The 23,509-nt window shown below is 39.1% G+C and overlaps 1 protein-coding gene across 5 annotated transcripts in view; it reads right to left on the bottom strand.

Moving 5' to 3' along the window:
- ZNF608 (zinc finger protein 608) overlaps nucleotides 1–17,035 on the bottom strand; it is a 332,629-nt gene extending 315,594 nt beyond the window's left edge. Inside the window, exons 1-2 of one of the 5 annotated variants that reach the window (XM_029619572.1) lie at nucleotides 16,848–17,035; nucleotides 13,005–14,098 (exon numbers count right to left, since the gene is read on the bottom strand). In XM_029619572.1, the coding sequence (XP_029475432.1) occupies nucleotides 13,005–13,859 (855 nt within the window). In that variant the 5' untranslated portion in view covers nucleotides 13,860–14,098; nucleotides 16,848–17,035. Of the gene's footprint in view, nucleotides 1–13,004; nucleotides 14,099–14,811; nucleotides 15,739–16,847 lie in introns of those variants that run through there. The other 4 variants (XM_029619590.1, XM_029619563.1, XM_029619580.1 and 1 more) reach the window with 4 other exon arrangements.
- Nucleotides 17,036–23,509: the final 6,474 nt, after the last annotated feature.

Genomic DNA, 23,509 nt, shown 5'->3' with positions numbered 1-23,509 from the left:
GGGATATGCTCAAGCTATTCCAGAAACACCACGATAATTTTACTAAAGAACTGCTACCAGAAAACATCTTAAAACAAGAACTGACACCTATTACAAGCTCAACATTTCTTTTTTATAACAGACTGAACAAGCTCTCAGACTTTTCTTTATGGCTGTTTCAAACATCTTTGAAATACAATTTATTTTTTTTTTTTATTTGAGCAGCCTGTCAAATTTAAACTATTTTTGGGTCTGTCTCACAATTCTCATCCCACAGAGCAATGATACATCTTAATAGTAATTTTACTTCCATCACAACAAAGACTTGGTAAATACATAAAACCCAGAGAAAAACACATAAGGAAAGTGCTGCTCCTGCTGCTCTGCTGTTGTAAACCTACAATAAAGCCCAGATTTCATAGTATTATCCATGTACTGTGGCAAACCACACACAAACAGTTCTCCATAAAGAATGAAATCCCAGAGACCAAACCCTTCCAATTTAAACATTATTACTGCTTTTAACATGAGCCATCCAGAGAATCAGCCAAGGAGGTGAAAGGAAATCCAAAAATAATTTGGTCTGGATATGTATACTCTGAAATGAGGCTACGTGTTTCTTGTAACTTAATAACTCTTCCTAATAATTAAGGCTATTGGAAATATGTAAAATGAGCATCATAGAATTCTAAGCTTTTTTTTCAACTGGATTCTATGGGTTGTTTTTTTTGGGTTTTTTTTGGCAGGGAGGTGTTGAGACTGTCTCAGATTCTCCCACTAATACTATATTTGAGCAGCAGAAAACACTGCAAGATTTGCTTCTCCTCCATTTCTCTTCACATCAGGAAGACAATGGAACCTCCAACAGAACATCTGACTCCAACCCTACAGCCACATTAAATTAAGACAAAAATTTTCCCCCGGGGACCAGACAAGTCACCTGAGTCCTCCTTCAGTGGCTGGTCTTAAGCAACTCTGGCACTGGAGTTTTAAGTCCATGGCTGTTTAACTTTCCTGTGGAAAGAAAAGGTTTCTTAACTGGGAAATGTTTATCTGTTTTAGTTTATTTATCTTGGAGGGGGGGAGGTGTGGTTTTTATATTGGGAATCTAAAGTTTCTTGGATTTTTCCCTCAGTTTTTCATTGGGTCTCCTAAAAAAAAAAATGAAAGAGTTTATTCAGAAGTATGCTAGGCAGATGTGGCACTTTGGGTCTGATCTTTAAGACTCTATTGAGCAAACAGCAGTTGTGGAAAACAGGCCAAGGTTTTCTTATCCTGCAGTCAGCTAAATGTTTGCCATTATGATGGGAACTATCTAACACACCCAACTTAAACAGCATTTATATGCATATTTGTGACATGAAGTCATTTTGGTTGCAATCTGAAAGCAATGAGGAAATCTGTGCCTCCTGCAAGATTAAATCTTTAACAAATTTGTAAAGCAATTATACACACCAATACATATATTGTATTTCACTCACATACATACAAAACACTGTGCAGCGACATTGCCAGGGCTCATCTATGGCACTGACAGTTTTAAAACTCCACATCCACTCATACCTTTTCCTAGCAAACACTATTGTGAAAAGTGAATCTGGACCAAATTTTTCCTCTAATAACTAGGTAATACAATTTTACAAAAGGCCTGCAGGGAAAAGGAACAGCCCACATACAAAATAAGTGTTCATGTTCCCATGTGAACCAAAAGGCAATAAATGTGCTTCTCACTTATAAATCCTTCTCCCCCACACCTTCCATCTCAAAATGTATTCATGAAAAGAAATGGTGGTAGTGGGGTTGCAAAACTAAACAAAACCAAAGTTGACTGGTAGTAAGAATTAAATCTGAAACAGCATTTAAGACAGCTTTTAAAAAGGCAAACCAGCTAAAGATCAACTTTTACAAAAACAAAATTAAGTCAGTAGCTAAATACAAAGATTAAGTGTGCAAAATATATATTGTACTGAGAGAAGCCAGAAACCATTGAGGCCAGATGTGCCTCAAGCTTTCCTGGGAAACAAAGCTTAAAACTCTGGCGTTTTCTTTAATCAAAAGGATGAAAGAGGATGACTTCTAGGAGTTCAAGAAAGTGTGACCAATCAAAGCTTAGCCTTGTGGTGCTAATTGAGGCATGTGAAAGATTCAGTTTCTTAAGACAAACGACAAGCATACACCTTTTATTCCATGGCCACATGAGAGAAGCCAGAATCAAGTTGACTGGTAGATCAGTGCAACCATAGACCAAGTTATTATTTAAAACTGTCATGGGAAGGCAGTAAAATTGCTACCAGGTCTCCTCGAGTTACTCCTCAATGAAAAGAAGCCATCGGGGAAATAAGAAGAAAAAAAAAAAAAAACACATCAAACCCTTTAAAGTTGCTTTAAGTAAAATTATACTTCTGCAGCACTATGCCATCTGCTTCCTAGTTAACATAATCGACAATTCCAGAACCTGAATATCAGCTTTCTAAAACCATTAAACAAATCCACCTCAAAATAATCAATTCATTTTTATTAGTTTATTTTAATTGTAAAGGATTCTTTCATATGCTGTCATGGGAGTATGCCAAACTGTCCCTGGAGGCACATTTTCTTATGTTACTAGTTAACTAACAAGAATTCCCAAGAGCCAGAATGTACACAAGTCAATCTGGAAGAGTTGAAAGAGATCATTGCAAGAAAATGTAAAATGAGGAATAGGACAATGTGAAGAAAAGAGGTGGGGCTACCTTGTTTGTGGTAAAATTACATTTCTGGAAGATGTTTCACAAATGCTGGCTCTTTTCATGCCACCATTTTAACATTTAAAGCTACAGTCCTAGCAAACTGGTTAATCGATGTTGGCCCCAATGTAATAAGATGCACTGAACTTCAGCACACATTTTCAATACTTACATGCTAAAAAAAAAAAAAAAAAAAAGTTAACTACCAATGCGGTAAGTTAATGCCAATTAATCAGGGGTTTAAAAAATGTTTTAAAAGCATTTTTAACCCAAACATATGCAAACACACACGCTTAGTGTGCATAAAACAACTTCTGCACAGAAAACATGTTATATGCACAAATCATTAATACAGGATTCCACGCCATGAACTCCAGGTTCAGCTCTATAAACTTACACTAGCCCCAGAAAACGTACTCCACCTCAGACCAGAGTTACTCCTACTCATCTCTCCTTTAGGAAGTAATAGCTAATGCCCGGATTAACAAAGGATTTGCATGAAGATGCACTAAATTGAACACACAAAAATGCATGCACAGCCACGCATTAAGGTGCGCCCCAGCTGTGCAAACATGTTACTACTTTGGCCTGGTTAGTAGTTAAATTAAATCATTAAGATTTTTCCCTATGAGTCTGATTTTTATTTCATAATTGAGAAAACATTACTCTTCAAGGCTTTCACAAGATCCTCAAAAGTAAAGCTGTTTCCACCACTATGATGCTAAGGAAATATACTTTTAAGAATTTAGCTCCTACTGCTGCTTTAAACACTACTAAAAGGTAACCAGGACCATATGAATTCATTGCTAGGTACAGGGTGAAAGCATAACTAGTGCACCTAAATAGATTGTTTCTAAGAAATGATTTTTTTGACAATGCACCTGCTACAAAAGATTGTAATATCAAGTTAATCCAATGAAATAAAAAAGCTAAAGCAAGGAAGAGTATAAAGATTGATAAGACTACACTTCTCCAGTCCCTTCATGTCTGAAATGTTAAAAGGATACCTTACTTAATGTTAATTTTACTGCTGGCAAACAGACTGTAGATCAACCAATATGCTACAAACATCCAATTAAACCTTTCAATTTGTTTGCAACTCACTACAGCACAAGCATCAGTGTCCACAATTTAACTAATGGATTCCCAAAGCCACTTCTCATCAAAATTCAACCACCATGCATAATGCAGCTACAGAAGAAAAGTGCCTATTCCCACCCTCTTGAAGATTTTTTCAGCCCTCAAAAAAAAAACATTACAAACAACCTGATTGTCAGTCAATCCACATTGTAATCTGACTATTCATGTATGAATAGTTTTACAACCCTTCATTCAAATGCAAAAGCTTTGTTCTAATTGCCAAAACCATTTAGTCTGGTTTAAAGGGGAACTGCAACCAGACAACTTTAGTGAGAACCTCAGCAATGGTAGCACAATGCTAAACCTTAGTATGTGCCTTCCTAGCAATTCAAGGCTTGTCTTTAGCTGTTATGTCTTTATGGATGAGAAACCTTTAAAAAATGTAGGGCATCTCATGTCAAAACTATTTCCTCTTTCAGAAATACAGTAGTTGATTCAATTTAAAATCCAAAAAGTAATTTCAATACTAATTTACAAATGCCAGATGGCATTTAAGAACAATTCAAATGGAGTTTGCAAACTATTATAATAAACCTTTATATATACTGGGTTAAGAACTAACACAAATTAAGAACAAACAGTATTTAGGAACTATTCTGCTTTTCCACCAATTTAACATTACCGTAAAATCATGTCTATCAATCAAGAAAACATCTGATAATTTTTTGTGCATGAACCTGCCTGAGCAATAGATTCATAAAGATTTCTTGCTAGCTGCAGGAAAATGCAGCGACAATAAAAAGAAAAGCAATCTGAGGGCAACCCCTGTATATCTACTTTGACAGCAGGATGTTCAAGAGAGATGTGGTGAAGAGACAAAACATAGCCAGACAGTTACATATTCACTATCCTTCTGCTAATCTAAACTTATAATAAAAGATAATGTAATCAAGCAAGTAATATCAATAGGTCCGGGCTGAAATAAAAGAGACTATATAACAATTCTTACATAAAAGAACTTTCATCATGATACTGAATGGAAGACCAAACATTAATATGGAAACAGCAGTATATCAAAGTGAAAGGAAGCAAATACCTTCATTGTGTGTGAAAGAAAAATGGGTTACTGAAATCCCAGCAACTGTCCCCTGTTCAGTTCTATATTCAACATCCACCTCATGCATTTGACTCCATTTAATAAATATCTGGCCTCACTACAAGGAAACCCATAAGCAATTAACTGCATATTATTTAATGATGAGCTAGAAAGGATGCAGTTTCTAAATAAAAGAAAAAGAAACTTCACACAGCTTGGTAATTCAAAGCATTGGCCTCTTATCACTGAAATCTATTTCACTAGAAAGTGTGTACTGTTTCTAAAAACAATTTAGAAAAAGCAAATGGAGGGCCTGCTTTACTAAGATGGGACTGTAGAGAGCAAGGAGAGTTTGTGACTGCATGGTTACATTTTGATTTGGGCATGCTATGATGATAATAGTTCTTATTTTGGGTGATGTTTTCCATTATTGAGTTTTACGTTGTTTTGGACCTATAATGCGTATATTGCACTTTGAGCTCCCACTGGGAAGGTGTGGATAAGTTTGAATATACACATAGATGGGAACTTTCATTTGGGCCGAACAGGCACACATGTGCACATGTTCGTCAGCCCGCGTCTAGGGATGCTGCTATTTTATAAACATGCGCACGTATATGCTCGCATGTTATAAAATAGCCTGGCCACATCTGTGGTGAATTTTAAGTGAGCGCATGCCTGTGCACACAAATGCCACTTCTACTGTGTAAATGGGGAGTTTTAAAAGGGACACGTGCGGATGCCATTGCCAGTTTGTTCCCAGTTTGCCCAGTTAAGGAATAGGTCTTCCAAACCCCCTTGGCTTAATAGCCTCTCTTCCCCTCTGTTAGCCCTGACCCTTAAAAGAATCTAGGCAGATCAGCAGGGTTTTATCATTTAAACGTCATCCATAGCAGAAGTAAAGCTCCATGGCAGGGGACCCAGGCACGCACCAGTATTTAGAAAATCCCGGAATACCTATGTCCGCTCCAATCAGACCGTGCCATTGCCCCTGCCCCTTTTCAGAAGTTCCGACACGTGGGCACAGCTGCATTTACGCGCATTTCCAGGCAGCTTTCAAAATCCACTCGGTGCGCGCCAGCCCAACATAATCACACATCCCATGATTGTTGCGCACGTCGGGCTTTTAAAATTCATCTTTAAGGCTTTTCTCTCATCTTGTGTCTATAGGGTGGGGGAGGGTAAAGCTTAATAAAACAGCCTGATTCATTTGGTTTTGTAAATTTTCCCTCCATTTATTCAGCAATGGTCAGTATGGACAGAAGACAAGACGTTTTCTGCTACAATATTTAAGGAAATATACCAATTTTAAACTGTTCTTAGAAACATTATAAAGGCAGCAGAAATCCCACTCAAACTTAGTGATCACTTGCCCACTGCTGATGAAATAAATTGATTTGGCTGTTAGGATCACCATGACTCTCTCTCTGGATTTCTGCCACACTGCACAGAAAACACTGTATTGGACACATGGTAGCAGACCTACCACATGAAAATGTGGAGGCATAGTGCAGAAGCTAGTTGCATGCTATGACAATCTACAATTACTACGTACAGCTTACATTATGTTAAATTGGATTAAGCACAGAGAAAACGGACACTCCCATTTGATAGACATTTTCAGAAATTGCGTGTAACTGGAATTATCATAGCTGAAGAACGGATAACTTAAACAGATATGGAAACTCGACTAGCCTCATAGCTTTCCCCTTGTGCAATGTGTATTAGTGCACTACTACTGTATATTTCATCATCCACATGCAACCAAAACAATTTTATGACTGGTTTCCTATTTCCACACAGGAAATCCATTCTCCCTCCCCCATGGGAAGGAACAAACAGTAAAAGAAATTTAAAAAAAAAGTACTTGTCTTGCAGCGCATTTTAATGATTAGTCACACTTGTAAATGCAATGACAAATACTGGATACTAGTGTTTAATGTTTAAACTGCTAAAGAGTTCAGATAACAGAGGCATACCAAAAAGACTCATACCAATAGCAATACTAAACACTTCGCATCATTGTCATTTAAAATAAAAACTAAATTAAAAAAAAAAATACAGAAATAGCATATTGCAACAAAAGTCACATCAATTTTAAGTATGCAACAGAACCAGATATTTCAGTTTAAAGATTTAAGTATTTGTTGCTGTTTTCCAAATAATCAGGATCTAGGTGGAAAAATCAGCAACATATTAGGTGTTAATGATCTCAACCATGGGTGTCTGCTTGAGTCTTTTGTTAGAGCTATAGCAGATCCTCCCTGCAGCTTCACCATTAACATGTCTGTTTCCTGTCAGCCCACTCAGAGATAATGTCATTTATCTCAGGGTGGCACAAGACCAGTCATTAGCCTCAATAAAAGACTTCAAACAAAAGCAGGATGATGTTTTTTATCCATGGCTCAGAGGCTGTACTGAAAAATCATACTGCCTAAGTGAACAAACTTAAAGGTTAGAGCAATAATTATCCACTGGAATATTTAAGAGAGACATCAAGACACGGGAAGTTTTTTCTAATATTATTTTGCACAATTAGACAGATAAGAGACAATCCTTAAAAAGAACAAAAAGCATTGCATTTTTTCTGCTACTGAAAAATCTGACAAAATAAAAATATTGGCCAGATACTATGCTTGTTTAAAGCTTATCTTTTAGAATGATTTTACTGTTTGTTCAGTACCATAAATTTTTCAGAAGCCATTTCCAGAACTTTATTTCCTAGGAAGACAAGAGGGGTAGAAATAGCACGACTCAGAACTTGGGAGCAATACTGCCAATCATTAAGATTTCCACTTAAAAATTTACATAGGAAGAGGATGAGGAATGTGTGACAGGATCTGTGGCAACTTATGATTCTTCCTGTTTTTGTGGTTTCTAACTTGTGCCAATTCCATCTCTTTGTGTGTATGCTACCATGTGTCCAATATATGCACACCTATTTTCCTATGAAGGGAAACTGCTCAAAATATACAAGAACATACGTTTTCACAGCTTTGCAAGAGAGGCTGCTTCAAATTAAGTGCCAGAAATGTAGGTAAAAAAATAAAATACAACAGGAATACATGAGCAATTTTCAGCTAGTAAATTTCTGCTCAAAATTATAAACTAGGAACAGATGGCTCTTTCCATGTTGCTCGAATCAGATTACTGAGCACTTCTGTGGTTACAGAAGGATACCTCTGTGGTTACAGGGGATTTTTGCTTAGCACATTTAACATACATTTAATTTACTGAATTATAAATTGGTACATTGGAAAAACAGTCTTCATGCAGCTCTAATTAGAACAATCTTGAAGTGAGGCAGTGGAACATGAAGAACATGTTTAACCTTGTGACAGCTGCACAATCACTCTTTCCCTTTTGAAATGTATTTATGAATTAATTGAAACTATTAAAACTGTTAATGTCCTAACCAACAGTTCTCAGCAGTACAGGGTTCTCTTATCATTTTGCATAATTTGATCTATAAAGACTCCACTTAAACTACTTGCTCTGAATGCTATTCTAGCCACCCGCAGGAATTCAATAGACAGGCTGGTCATACATACTCCTAGAGGTCAGTAGGTTCATACAGAAAGCTTTTATTGGCCATAGGGCACCACCTCTTCACCCGACTCAAAAAGCACTGTCACATTCCTAGACAGCATTATACAACATTAAGAAATTCTGAGCCTTACTTATTGTTAGCCATCCAGAGTTAGCAATGCTTTCAACAGCTAAATCCCCTTATAGACCTTTCAAGACAGTTTGCTGTCAAACAAACTTTGTTATTTAATTATGGAAAATGACCTTTATCCCTTTTATTTCACATTTGTAAAAACAGTCTACCTTATATGTAAATTAGAAGGGGCACAATATATTAGGACAAGCATACTGCTACAAATTCATTAACCAAAAGATGTTCTTAGGAGGTGACAGGCTCATAAGATTCCCTGCTGCAGTGTTAAAAACTGCAAAAGGAAGAGTAAAACTGATAATCAGGGCCCAAATAGATTTACTAAACATTCAAATATAAAATAAGGCCCTCCTAGTGATTCATCTTCATCTAGTTTATAAATTAATGTATAATCTTACTTCAGATTACCTTGATTAGCTAACTGAGCTGTTTAAGATAGTTTCAGATATAATTTATTGTTGAAAAATATTTTAAAAGACATATTTGCCTTATAATAATACTACTAACTCTCCAGAAAAGGTATTTATCACCAACTTGGCCTTTGCTTGATTTATGTTAAAAATCTTCAACTTTATCCCAGGCCTTCAGTTGTTGCAAATAGCATAAAATGCCTTGTCCAGATGACATTAATGCTTAAATTTGATAATAATGCATCAAAGGACTCTTTTTCACCTCAAAATTCTTAGTAGAAAATAAAGGCTAAACCTGAAGCCTACTCATTCAAACATGTCTTTGGTAGCTTTCACAAAAATAACTTAAGACATAATTATAACATGCTTCAACTTTATCCACACACATTAAGGGAGTGGTGACTTTCATGGCATACTTGTAGTTTCTGAATAAAAGACAACAGAACAATCACTGATTTAATTAAACTTTAGCAGACCTAATTTACCATATATCTTGCAAGACTTTCTGCAGTGAGAAAAACAGCAACAACAAAAAAAAAAGCTCAGATATTAAATATAAGATACTATGAAAAACAATTACTGGAAATCTCTGGCCAAACATCTTCAAAACAACAGTAAGACACTCCCATTTTTACATTGTCAAGCACATATGTTCAACACACTGAAAACAGACTAAGCCAAATTTGATATAAAACATACCAAGCAAATCAGAACTAGAACTGTACAATATACTCCATGGGTCACTGATCCACTTTTTTTTCACAAAGCTTCCTATTAGGACTTTTTTTTATCAGCAAGTCTGATTCTCATCTGGTAAATAAAGTTCTGATACATGATCACATAAAAGAAATGAATCAGGCCACAAAAGAACCAATTCCTCTGCAAACAGGTTCTCTGAACAATGTGTCAGAAATATGTATTCTTTAATGTTGTAATATAAATTACCATGCTATCCCTTAGTGGGTAACTGATTTTTATCCCCATCCCTACTAGGGTCAGACATAAGTGTTCACATTTTACTAGATACCCAATATGGGAGAAATCCCTTAGCATAGGAGGTGGTTTTATGACCTTGGCAACTTGATCTTCATAAGCGCAAACAAATTTTAAGCATTTTAGCTTACATGATTTACCATTTTTATATTACCATTCATAAATTATCATCAGCAATATGCACTAATGCACCTTTAGTATTTCTACACTGCCATTACACTATTTAGAAACATTTTTATTGCAATTTTACAGCACCAAAATTTTAAACTAAAATCAAAAGGTATACAACTATCAAGCATTTTTAATGTGTGTGCAGTTGGGGAAGTAAAGTAACAGAGAGAAGTATTGTTTGGAAAGCCTGCATTTAGAGGTTGGCAAAAAAAAAAAGCCAGAACACACTGTTTAAAATTCTAAAACCAGCAAGAAGGATGGATAATACTTGCACTGAAAGACCACAAAACTCTATACCACAAGAAGCATTTACTAAGGTCCCTTAAGAGCTAATTCACTAAGATTTTTTTCACCATAGACACAGAATGGGAAGAAAGGTTTAGTAAATCACTGAGAATGCTACTACTTCAATCATAGTGATGACTGAGCAACAAAAATTTAGATTTTGTCAAAATTATTCCAAAACCTCTCTATTAAATTCAAATAGTGAGATTTTCACCCACTCTGACAGAAAACTGCTTCTATGTAAATGATTGTGATTCTTTATTCACTCTTCATGCAATCGCTTCTATCTAGTCTAAAAGAAAGAAAAGAACAAAAAAATCCTGAAGTAACACACCAATCTCTAATCTCTGTTGCCATGGCAGCAGCCTTTGAGATACTGAAATGTACAGATTGCCAGCTAAACAAAATTGTTGAATGTGAACATTTGGCTGAAAGATTAAAAGGCTAAGGGGATGTAAAAAGGGCAGTACCTCCCACATTCCAAGGAGCCACTGAATCCAGATGGCTCTGACTCTTTAACCACAGCCATTGTGAAGACTGGATTAGGGCAATTTATCTAGATAGTTAAAGCAGATTAAAGAACTGCAATTTAAAGACTTTTGGCAACAAAAGTAAATGCCAACTGTATTGTACTAAATTAACAGGAAGAACCATAACCTCCCAAAATAAACTAAATAAGATAGCAAATTCGCACCTATGACCTGCAAATGCTATTTTCCAACTTTCAAGTTCTTGTGTTCAGTCTCTGTTTTCTCTCCCCCTCCACCCCTCGTTTTTTCTCATTCTTTAAAACCTTCCATCCCAGATGGAAGGCCTGGGCAGCACTAGGCACCCCTCATCAGTCCCAGGGCTATAGGGAAGTCTCCAAGATCCCTTGTCACCATTCTTTATGGGCAAGGGCTACCATAGTGGTCTTCCCTCTCTTCCCCCCTGGCGTCTAGTGCATGGCCCCCCTGGCATGTTCAACCCAAAAACAGACAGACTTGAACCCACAGAATCCACTGTGTCAATACTTGAGTCATAAGGCCAATCTTTATTTATGGGTTTTAAGAAATAACGTACAGTATACACGTTATGCAGTGATGAAAATTCATTAACAAAAGATTCCCAAAACACAACCAATATTTAAGATACTCTTAAAACTACAACCCTGTTCGGAAAACGTTGCGTGTCATAGCACGGTATTGTGCAATTTCAGAAATGTGTATGACAGCAGAACTAAAAATAAAGAGACACTATAAAAAATGTGGGAACACACTTCGGGGGGGGGGGGGGGGTGGACTTTTGCACATTTATAGCAACACATATACCTGGCCGCTTAATGTTTAACTTGGCAACAACTGCAAGCCGCAGAATTAAAAGTTCACCTGTAACTGAACTTACGTTTGCCGTGTTTAGGGAGAAAACATGAGTAAGTCATTTAGAAACAGTTCAGCACAATCATCTCATACCCAAGCATGCATGAAAGAATTTTGTGCGTGGAAGAGGTCGAGAGAGGGGGCCGCACCAAAAACCTGTAGAAATTCATCTGACCCTTAATTATGGCCCAACAAAAGCTCCCTGGTCCCCAGGGAAACCTTATGGCCTTGGATAACCACTAACACACCACCTGCCTGAATGCACAGTGACAATGGACCAAGCTCAAACCAGCTCTCCCCTCGCTCTCCCTTTTAACACTTGATTTGTTCACAGCACATTTCCAGCTACTTAGCATTCACGTTTCACCCTAAGCGCTGCCAAAAGCAAGTGCTGCATTCCGTGAAAGACTGCTCTCTTGTTTCAACTCTTAACAGATCATTTATTTTTATTTTTTTGGTGGGGTGGGCAATGTGGCTGCCCTGGCACCTGCGGCGCCCCCTCCCCCTCCCCTTACTGTAAGCGCGAGCACGCGCGCTCTCGGCTTGTTTATATTCTTAGCAAAGACCTAGCAAGCGGAGAGAGGAGGAGTGAGGGGGGGGGAAGAGAGGGAGCGGGAGGGGCCGCAGCCTTCCGCCAAATCTCAGCCCGCGGTCAGGGCAAACGGGGGCGCTCATCCACCCCCCTCCCCCCCAAATTGTGGATTCTAGGCCAGAAGTACCAAGCCATCCCCTCCAATAGACACAAAATGGGAGAATCCTGCTTAGTACATCCGGCCCCCCTCCCCCTCCCTCGGAACGTTACAGTATTTGAACTGAATCCGCAGGTTCCAAGGGGGAGGGGGAGTGGGATTGGGGGGAGGGTCCGGGCGGTGACGGCCGTTAAACCTTCTCTTTTCCTTTCTCTGGAGACCGGGGGAGGGGGAGGGTAATGCCCCGTTCTTTATTCACACATGAGCAGTAAAAAGCAAAGGGGAAAAAAAAATCCTGCATAAACAAATAAAGGAACCCCCGCCCCCCCCCCTTTACCCGCACTAAAATACACTGCAATTATCCTTACTAGGAAAAGGCAAAGGATAGCCTCCATTTATCGCTAACAACCACCTATCGACATTGAAGAAGAAGAAAAAAAAAAAAAAAGACAAGAACTGCCGGAGCTGCAGCCCGTGGGCAAGCGCAGCTCCACAGGTCCTGAGCGAGGGTGGGGGGAGGGGACGAGCTGGCTCCTACCTTGTCTGCTTTCAGTTTCTTGATCCGCCGGTGGCTCTCCTCGTCCTCCTCCTCCTCCTCCTCCTGCTGCTGCTGCTGCTTCTTGGCCAAGATAAAGTTCCCCATTAGGCCCTGCGGCTCCGCGAGGCTTTTGCTCATGTCCCCGGCCATGCCGCCGCCGCTGCACTGAAAGGGGCCCTTGGCGCTCCCATATCCGTACAGGTGTGGCCCCGCAGCTGGGGGCCCCACGTCGTGCTTACCGCCGCCCCCGCCCTCCTTCCTGGCTTTGGCGGCCGCCTCCCGGTCCCTTTTGGAGCCGCGGCCTCCCTGAGTTTTGGCCGCGCTTTTCTCGGCGCCCCTGGCGGCGCAGGGGGCCAGGCCAGCCCCGTTGGCGCTGGCCTGCTGCTGGTGGAGGTGGCCCAGCGTGGGACTCATGGCCGCCGGGTGCGCCTCCTGCCTCTTGCTGCCGCTGATCTCGGGCATGCCGTAGAGGGCGGCGGACGGGGCCAGTGCCTTGGCGGCATCCTTGCAAGTTTTGCTGCGCTTCACTTTGGACTTGCCGCCCCCCGTCTCCTTGAGCTGCTGCTGGTGGTGGTGGTGATGGTGGCCCCCCGGGGGCGGCACCACGACGGCAGCGGCGGCGGCGGCGGCGAACTTCAGGCCCTCGGCCAAGACGGAGGGGGCAGCACCCACGGCCCCGCTGCCCTCCTTGGAGCCCGAGTGGCTCATCTCAAATTTCTGTCGGTCCTTCTCCAAGTCGGCGTCCAGATCGATTATCAGATTGCCCACGCCGATCTCCCAGTCATCGCCGCTGTCATAAGCATCCACCGCGTTTGGGTCCACACCTTTCCCTGCCGTGGAAGTGCTCAATGACATCCTGAAGACGAAATCTCTGTCTTCCAAAGCCGAGGAACTTTTCTTTGGAGATGCGGGGACATTCGTTTATCTCGTGTGGGCTGCTTTATTTTATTGTATGTTTTTCACCCGCTCAAAAAAAAAAATGGTAGATTCCAAGTCAATTGTTTTCTTTTTTTTTTTTTTTTAACTTATGAAGGTTTTTTTGGGTGGGTGGGTGGGTTTGTACATCCCTTGGGTCAGTCCAGGTCCACCGCCTCCTGTGGGGGGGAAAAGTCGAATAATTCTTGGCTGGGTGTTATGAGAATGTAATGAGATTGTTATCATCCTTTAATAATCATCAAATACTTTACATCCTTTACATGAGCTATTAAAACAAATCAAGGCAATTACGAAAACGACATCACTGGAAAAATATGGTTGTGCCTCCCTTCCCCCATACATCTGCACCCCAGTAACCCTGTTCACAAAAAGTTAAAATACAAATACACCGCTATATCCCAATACCCATAACGCTAGACATTTAATCCTCAATTTAGTAAATAAATCAGAGGTGGGGACTCTTTTTTTGGTAGACAATAAGCATGTCTCATTGGGGTGTATATATATATATTTCCCTAAAATATGTTCAGTTTTCCAAAGAAAAAATAATACTGTTTATCTGAGAATGTTTAGCTCAGCAGAAAGGCAGCATGTCATTTTTATTTAAAACAAGTGCCTAAAAAAACCCAGCCACTTAGAAGTAGTTATAATGTGATCTGAGGTCAGAGCATTGCTCAGTATGTTAAATATAGTATTACTGACTGTACAGGAAACTGATTAAGACATACACTTTAAGCGATCTGCACCAAGGTGGCCTCACTGACCGCATATGAGCCCTTGTTTGACAAAGATCAGTTCAAAATCATTTTTAAAGACACTGGCTCCATTCTTCAAAAGGGTTGATAGTCCCAATATGGCATACATTGCTTACCTTTTACTCTCTTATCATATATTTTGGTTGTTATTTAGGACAGCAAACTAAAATCCTGTTTCCAGTCAACTCAGCCGCAACTCTGTGCCTCATTTTACTTAAAACACCATATATAATCAAGGAGAATCCAAGTGCATTAATGGATCTCAACATATATTCCTCTTATGCCGTTCGGAGCTGTATTCCTTATTTAATTTAGTTTCTTCCCTTCCAGATTTTACAGCCGAAGACTGTTTCACACGCAGCGCAAACAGCATCAAGGTGGACGGCTGACCACAAAGTATTAATAAAAGTATGAAGCATAGCACCGAGATAACAAGAAAAAATAAGCATAATGATACCAAAGAAAAGTTTGTTCTTCCTCCTTCAACTTCACGTTTAGCCTTCAGCCAAAGGCTCAAGAGTCATCCTGATCAGTAAAGTAATGATCCCATGAAAGAAACCTACAGGCGCCCGGTTGTAACAAGACAGAATGTGCTAACATCGGGATAAATTAGTGAAAGGGGGAGAGAGAGGGAGGAAAAAAAGCGTGGACTCAAAATCTGGACTGGATTCAGCCTGCTGCTAGTCTGGCTATGGCATTTCCCCTCTCTGCTTTTCTGACAAATCCGATTTCTTGTACTATACTTGAGGGAGGGGGGAGGGGAAACGAGCGAAGGAGGTAGGAGTCGGGGTAATCACTGATCTGATAAACCCTTTACCAAAACAATTTTAAGTACATCCAAAAAATGGAAGCAGCTTCAAGCAAAAAGAATGAACGTTTCCTTCCCCCCACTCCCCCCTCCTTGTAATGTTTCAAATTAGCGTTGAATGCAGTACAGAACCCCAGAAAATGCAGCACATGCCGACCAGCCTGTGGTAATTAACGTCCTCAGAGATAAGAAAAACTGTAGGACATTTTTTTTTATTCCGATTGTTTCATCGAATCGTACATCTTTTTCATTTTTGCTTTCCCTTTTTTTACCTAACCTTATGAAATGGTCTAAAAGCTTGCTTAGTATTTTTAATTAGCTGCCGTTTTAGAGCTAAAAAGCTATAATGAATTGTTGATGGATTGGAAGTCTAGCATGGTTTGTTAGAAACGCAGGGAGGAAGGGGGATGGGCGAGCTAGCAACAACCAACCACCTAAAAGCAGCTATTTTGTTACAGTTCAAGCCTTCACATCACGTGAGGATCAAGGGCTCAATTGGTTGTCGTGAGAACAAAAATGGGTGACAGGCGTATCAAGCAAATACTGATCTGGTCTTTAAAAAAATATATCTTTAAGATCCATTTTTCCCTTTTGCTGGCAAGGCTACAAGTTCTGAATGTGAAATATTTTCTCTGAGGCGGCATCTCCTGAAGCTAGAAGGCTAAGCGAATGTGCGGATCAGCTCGTCGTACAGCATGTGCCTTTTAAAGGAACACCTTATAAACCTTTCCTCAAGTTAGCTGCAATTTGTAGTTCCTTACATTTTTTTTTTGTATCCCGAGCTTTGGTGGGGGCATCACAGCTCATTGAAAGCTTCCTAGCCAGCTGAGTTATGCTGTAAGAAACTAGACTTTTATGTTCATTGCCGCAATAAACAGTGTAGGCGTTGCTACCACACTGTTAAGGTTTAAATAATCGGTACTATAAGAGGTGTTAAAGAGAAAATCGTGATTTCTCTTACAGTAGTTTGAGATTTTTTTAAAGTGCAGATCCTAACGAGCTACAGCAGTAACTACTCTCTTCAGGGACGGGAGGAGACTGGAGACTATTTACACTGGTCTGTAATTGTGTCAGTTTTATTTTTCCCCTTGGTTAGCAAAAACCAGATTCAATCTGCCTTAAACGCCCCGAGTGCACCGTCAAGCATGATTTGTGTGAGAGGCTACCCGTGCTCACCCTCAATTTAATATTCCTCATAACTCAAACTTGCTTCTGGATTAAAGAAGATAAACTAATAAATCCGTCCTTTTTATGTTTCCAATCCGTACAATTCTTAACACTTCCCTTAAATAAAAGAAAAGAAAGAAGTCACGAGTGCCAAACACAGCACACAACTGTACTTACGATCTGCATTGGATCGAGTTGACCTTTTCCTTCTAAGTGCACTGAGTGTGTTTTGTTGCAGCCGGGGTTTTGGGATTATTATTATTATTTCTTCAACATTTTTTTTAATTGCAGAAAAAAAGAACGCAAATATAAACCCTCTTTTAACTACGGGGGGGAAATTCCCGTCCTAACACAAGCTGCTTACTGCCCTACTGAGAAATCAGAACTGAAAGAGAGGGAGAGAACAGCTCAGTCTCTACCTGAAAACACTTTTCTTTGTTCCCAATGCCCTTTCGCACCCGACCAATCGGATGCCTGCTTTTATGAAACCGAGCTTTCTGATTGGTTAGCTAGTTCTCTGCTGGAAAGGGGGGCTAGAGAGAAAGAAAAGAGAGCTCTCGCCACAGTTATGCACATACACACAGAAGGAAAAATGCTGCTTTATTTTACGAGCGAGACTTCCACACAGTAAGACCAGAGAACCTCCTGCAGCAAGTGGTAATAGACAAATCAGCTTTCCATTTCTATTACAATCTCCGCACGTAAAATGCCATTCCGGAAAACGGAAAACCCATCAGTTAAATATAGAAACAATCGCAAAAAATCCCTTCACTTCAATGGCTGAAGAAAGCAAATAGAATTGAGAGATTTGGCAGTAGCGTTTCCCATTTAGTGCTCTGAATTAGGGTGTCGTACGTTAGCTGCTTGGATTTTCATCTGTATTGTGTATCTTCATTATGTTTTAATATACTACAGTTTGACGCAGGTTGCCTGAACGTGTTCTACATTTCTTAATTGATGGCTGAATAAGTGAATTCTAATTTCTAGAATTATTGTGGGAAACTAAACATTTAGTTACAGTCTGCTGATTTACTGTGATCATTGGACTGTGAATACAAAGAAACACATAATTTATTTGATTTTTTTATTATTATTATTATTATTATTTCAGGAATACATTTTTCGGTTCCAGGCTTTGCTCTACTGCAAACTATCTCAAAGTCATACATTACTTTCACGTTGGAGTCAAATACACCCTAAATATAACAAAAGTTAAACGCATATAAGGATAAAAGTTATTGTCTTTTTCGCTTGAATTGACCATGCTAGCAAATACAAGCGCCAACAGAGAAGAGTTACCATTAGCAACTCAAATATGTGAGTTTTAGAAGATATTTTGAAGACTTCCCTTCTAAGTTTAATGTAGTCTCACATACTGAATACATTTGATTGTAAAGAAATGTAATTATTAATGGAACATGTATGAGTTGCACTGGATATGAACTGCACATGCTAATATTTGCAGATAATTAGTTACGGATGTGAACATGTGGCTATAATTGTTTGTCTCAAAATTACATATTTGAGGCAAATGATGCACTTTAAAATAATTCTTTTTATATTGAAAACAAATCTTGGAAGACATTAAAGCATGGAAAAATATATTAATATTATTAATGCCATATGTCACAATATATCTTTTTTTTTTTTCAAACTGTACAAATTAGGTGTTGAGAGATTAGCCATTATTGTAAATATGTTCAACTTTTAACTGTAAAATCGAAGTTATCAGGTCCATATTTTTAAGTTATTTGGGCAGGTATTCAGTACAAAACATTCATATTTTCATCATATTATGGGGTTTTTTTTATATTTATATGTTCAATAACTGTAGCTCTGAACAGTTTACAACAATACATTCATAAAAAATAGAACAGGCAATTTACAACAAACAGGTCTCAGCTCAAAAACAACAGTAATAGGTTCTCAGATTCCCAGCATGGTTCAGCTAATGCCATAAGAAGCAAGTTGAAACAATAAGGTCTTCAACTGCTTTTTGAATGATTTTGCATGTTCAAAACTCCAAATCTGCTGTTAATGCATTCCATATTTCAGGGGCGACTATGGAGAAAGCCCTCTCAGGATTTTCAGCAAGTTCAGTATTACGAGGAGAATGCATCTGACCTCCAGTAAACCTCTTTGTGAGGACCTCAGTGCTGTTGATGGGTTATGGATACAGAGCATGGAGTTGATCCATGGCAAAGCTTCAGTACTGGTCATTCTAAAAACTAAGCAAGCCACCTGATATTGAACTCTCATGTCAACTAGAAGCCAATGGAGGTGCCATAATGTCAGTGAAATATAAGTTATCCTATTGAGTACTAGTAATATGCAATAGTCACTTTGTTTTTAAAAAATTGGGTGGTGTTTGTTTTTTGTTTTTTAAAGCTTGATATGAAAATTCAAATAAAGGTATTAGCATACACAGCCTTTTTTTAAGTTAAAGTGATTAGACATATGAATACCTTCTAGCTCCATAGAATTTTAGAACTATTGTCCAATTACTGGTCCTACATGCTTCAATTACTGTAATGTGGTCTGTTTAGAGTTTCTAGCCTCTTTGACCTGCGTGTTGCAACTGACTCAAAATACTGCAGTTTAGCTGATCACAAAGAGTGGTTACCATGATCATATCTCTCTGGTATTATCTCTTTACTGGTTATCTATTATTTGGTAAATTAAGTTCAGGGTGGTAATTCTAATGTTTAGGGCTGTTCTTGGTACAGATCCTGATTACTTGAGGGAGGATATTTGGAATTGCCCCATCCTGAACTTTATGTTCAACAGAGAAAAAGTTCTTAGAGTTCCTTCTTTGAGACAGGTCCACTTACTGGAAACATTTCCAAACTTTTCCTGTAGCAGGCCCTGTTTTATGGAATGCTCTACCTTTTGATCTCAGGCAGGAGATATTATCTGTCCTTTAATGAAAAAAGTGAAGGCTTTTTCTTTAAGTGAAAATTTGGTTAGACTCAAATTTTGTTTTCTTAAGACTCCTGTATGTTTTGATTTATGTTTATATTAGTATATATGGTTATCTACTTGGTTTGTATTTGACTTATTTGATGTGACTTTTGACCAGTGTTTTTGTTTTATGTTGCTGTATAATGTCTATGTGGGCTCTACATTTGATGTATTTTTTATGTGTAATTAATGTATTCATTTTTCTTTGTGTTATGGCAGCAAATATAATTGAAACTATAGGACTCACCTATTATGTATAGCCAACTCCCAATAAGCTGTAGCTCAATCTTTATTGCAATGTTTATGTATATTTGTTGCTGCACCACTGTTGTAAATAGAGATCAGTTCATCCTAGTTTTACAGAACCTGGTAATGTCTCTTTAGCCTTTACAGTTTTAGAAGATGCAAATGTTAATTTAGGTTTGAGAGCTGTTTTTTTTCTGTTTACATTCTTAAAGAATTCACCTAAATATAGCAGAGGACTATGTGTTTTCCCTTCTTGCATGACAAACAGTCTAGGATTAAGTCTTCATGGGGGCTGTGTGGCAATAAAGTTGAAAGCTCTCTAGTTTATAAAGTACCTTCATTGTATGAGATAGTGACTGGTAGCCCCAAGCAAAGGACAAAGGATTCTACTGAAAATCTGTAATGCAAATTATCACTATGATTTCTCTTTGACCTAATGTCAGGAATGAATGCATCTGCTCTAGTTTCCTCTTGCAGTCCATATCGGCAAATTAAATCATTCGTTCTGAGCCTTTGTTATATTTAAGTAAAACAAAAACAGTACCTTTAGCTATATTTGCACTTAGTACTCCCTTGTTAGAATACAAACTAGTATTTTCCCTGCGTCACAACTGGCGAGGGAGAAAAACAGGAGATTCAAGAATCATACAATGATAAGTTATATTTAGGCTTTGAAGTATGCTCAAAAGTATAATCAATTTGTAATTCTGAGTTTTTATAGTGATTGGATCATGTTAAAGCTTTATTGCTTTCTTTTTTTTTCTTTGTAGTGAACAGCAAATATCTGCAAATTGAAGCAAAATGGATTGACCAATCCAACTGAATGACACTAAGGGCCTTATTTTCTAAGGCTATCGCAGGTTTGCACTAACAGCGCAAGCCTGCGATAGCTAGCGAAGGTAGCGCACGCCTGCGCTACCTACATCGGGGCGGAGTCGGCCTCGGAAGAGGAGGAGTCGGGACGTCACCGGGGCCGACTCTACGAGGACGGCGCGGACAGTGAGAAGGAAAGGAGCCTTTTCGCTGCCTATTTCACGCCCAATAACTACACCTTTTATGGTGTAGTTATTCAGCGCCATGCCGGCAGCGCAGGACCGCCCTCCCATTTCCCCCCCCCACCCCTGTGACCACCGGATTTTCTAAGTTCTGCGAACTTAGAAAATCCAGCCCTAAAAAATCTAGCATTGTAAATAATGAGAGCCATTATATAACACTCAAATACTCATATAACTCCTTAATGTATGTTATGTGTGTTTGTGCACGCATGTGTATGTATATTTACAAATGCTATGAAATCTCTCTCTCTCTGTATATATATTTAAAAATACCACTCCCAAGATATTTACCTACAAATACCTACAGTACCTGAATGTAATCCACTTTGAAGTGCTGAAAAAAGTGCAAAAAGCAGAATATAAATACAAATAAATAAATACATATTTCCTTTCAGAAATGTCTCTTTCGTACTACATTAACTCTGATAGTGCTTTAACTGAAATTTAACATAGTAACAGAGTAATGACAGCAGATAAAGACCAGATGGTCCATCTAGTGTGCCAGGCAATTTGCTTATGGTAGTAACTGCTACTCTGTGCAGGTTACCCCCATACAGAAGTGTCATACCATCCCTTTCTTTATGCATTTAGGGATCTGCAGTTTGTGCCATGCTCTTTTGACTTCATTAACTGTTCTCATCTTCACCACCTTTTCTGAGCGAGCATTCCAGGCATCCACCACCCTCTCCATGAAGAAATATTTCCTGATATTGGTTTTGACTCTTCCTCCCCTGGAGTTTCATATCATGACCCCTAATTTTACTGTTTCCTTTCCAGCAGAAAAGGTTTGAAGTTTGTGCATCTTTAATACCTATCAAGTAACTGAAGGTCTGTGTCAAATCTTCCTTTCACCTCCTCTCCTCCAGGGTATACATATTTAGATCATTCAACCTCTCCTCGTAGGTCTTCTGATTCAGACCCCCCACCATTTTGGTCACCTTCCTCTGGACCATTTCCCTCCTGTCTCTATCCTTTTTGAGATATGGTCTTCAGAACTGAACATAGTTTGCCAAGTGAGGCCTCACTAAGGATCTGTAAAGGACATCATCACTTCCTTTTTTTTTTTTTTTACCAGTTATTCCTCTCTCTATGAGCCCAGCGACTTTCTGTCACATTTCTTTGTCACCTTCAGATCACCAGACACAATCACCCCAAGGTCCCTCCCCTGCTCTGTGCATCATAGTCCTTTGCTTCCAGAATGTTATCAGGTTTTCCTCAATCAAAATAAAAACTGGAACTGTTTTGATTGTTTTTCTCACATTTTATCCATAAGGGGAAAACATCACAGCAAAATACTAAATAGTCTCTTTCTCCATTAAATTTAGGTTCTAGTTGTTCACGTTACAAGCATAAGGGTAATACCAACCTCTAGCATTCATTACAGATCCGTCATTGGTGTTTTTAAGTAAGCATTTTACAGATTTGGGTAATAGCTGTGATTTTCCAAATTTTGTTTAGACACGTTTCTCTTGGGGTTGGTTCTTGTCTGCAAAATTACAGTGATTTGCACGTTATTACAGTGAGGAGGAGACATTGTATTTAGCATTGAGTGGGGGAAGGGTGTTTTTCTAGGAGCAGATCTGCTGCGGTCAGCATATAATTTCAGTCTGAAGAAAACTGCTTGTGAATGGCTGATCTGTTAGCCAAGGACTGGTGACTGCTACAGATTACAACCAAAAGCTTATATTTGTATGTCCTCGTTCTTATAGTTTATACAGTACCTTCTTCTCCTAAGGACAACATGCCTGTTCAAGCAACCCAGACCCGTATGCAGAGAAAAACCCTGCGGAAATTCAGATCTGGGAAAGGGGGCGGGGGAGAAATAGGAAAATCAGTGTGGTTTAATGGGGCTCCTAATAAGAAACAATTGTGCAGTATTCATTTCCAGCCGTGTCTCCGGCAGGCTGGAATGTCATCGTTATATACAAAGGCGTTATGGTACAACATAGTTTTCACCGCCTCTGCTTTAAGTGTCCTGACACCAAAGTACTTTTAAATGTAAAACATGCTTGATCAACGTTTTTTGTTTTTTTTTCCCTGTGTCTGGGAAAATCTTAGATAAATCAGACTCTGGAGCTGAAGGGGGGATTCGGGGAGAGATGCACGCTGCATCTCATCCTGAACCCCCCTCTAACGTTTTCATACTGCTTGAAGCCATGCACAAGGCCAGCAAACTAGAGATGTTCAATTAAGGCAGACGCGATCATAGGAAAACAACCTTTTTTAGAATCTCGGGACTCTTTACAAATAATTATTTTTTGGACTTCTAGAAATATATCACTCGCATGGTCAAATATCTTTAGAAGTTGTTTTATATACAAAACGCAGCGTTGAGTTTATTAAACATTTATTATATTTGCTATTAAAATCCTTTCAGGCTGGGTGGTGGTATTTGTTTGCAAGGCAGCTATTTGAAACCAGTACATACTAAAACAACTTGCCTTGTATACACAGAGCGCAGATGTGAAATAACAGCATGGACAAATCCGTTTTGCTTTGCTCCCCTCCCCCCCTCTTCCTCTGCCCATACGCTGTCCCTTTAAAGCTTTAGTTGAAACCCTGAGTTCAGCAGCCAAT

Source organism: Rhinatrema bivittatum, chromosome 1, assembly GCF_901001135.1.
Source record: "Rhinatrema bivittatum chromosome 1, aRhiBiv1.1, whole genome shotgun sequence".
NCBI classification, from domain to species: domain Eukaryota; kingdom Metazoa; phylum Chordata; class Amphibia; order Gymnophiona; family Rhinatrematidae; genus Rhinatrema; species Rhinatrema bivittatum.
This window is presented reverse-complemented; position numbering and strand designations above follow the sequence as displayed.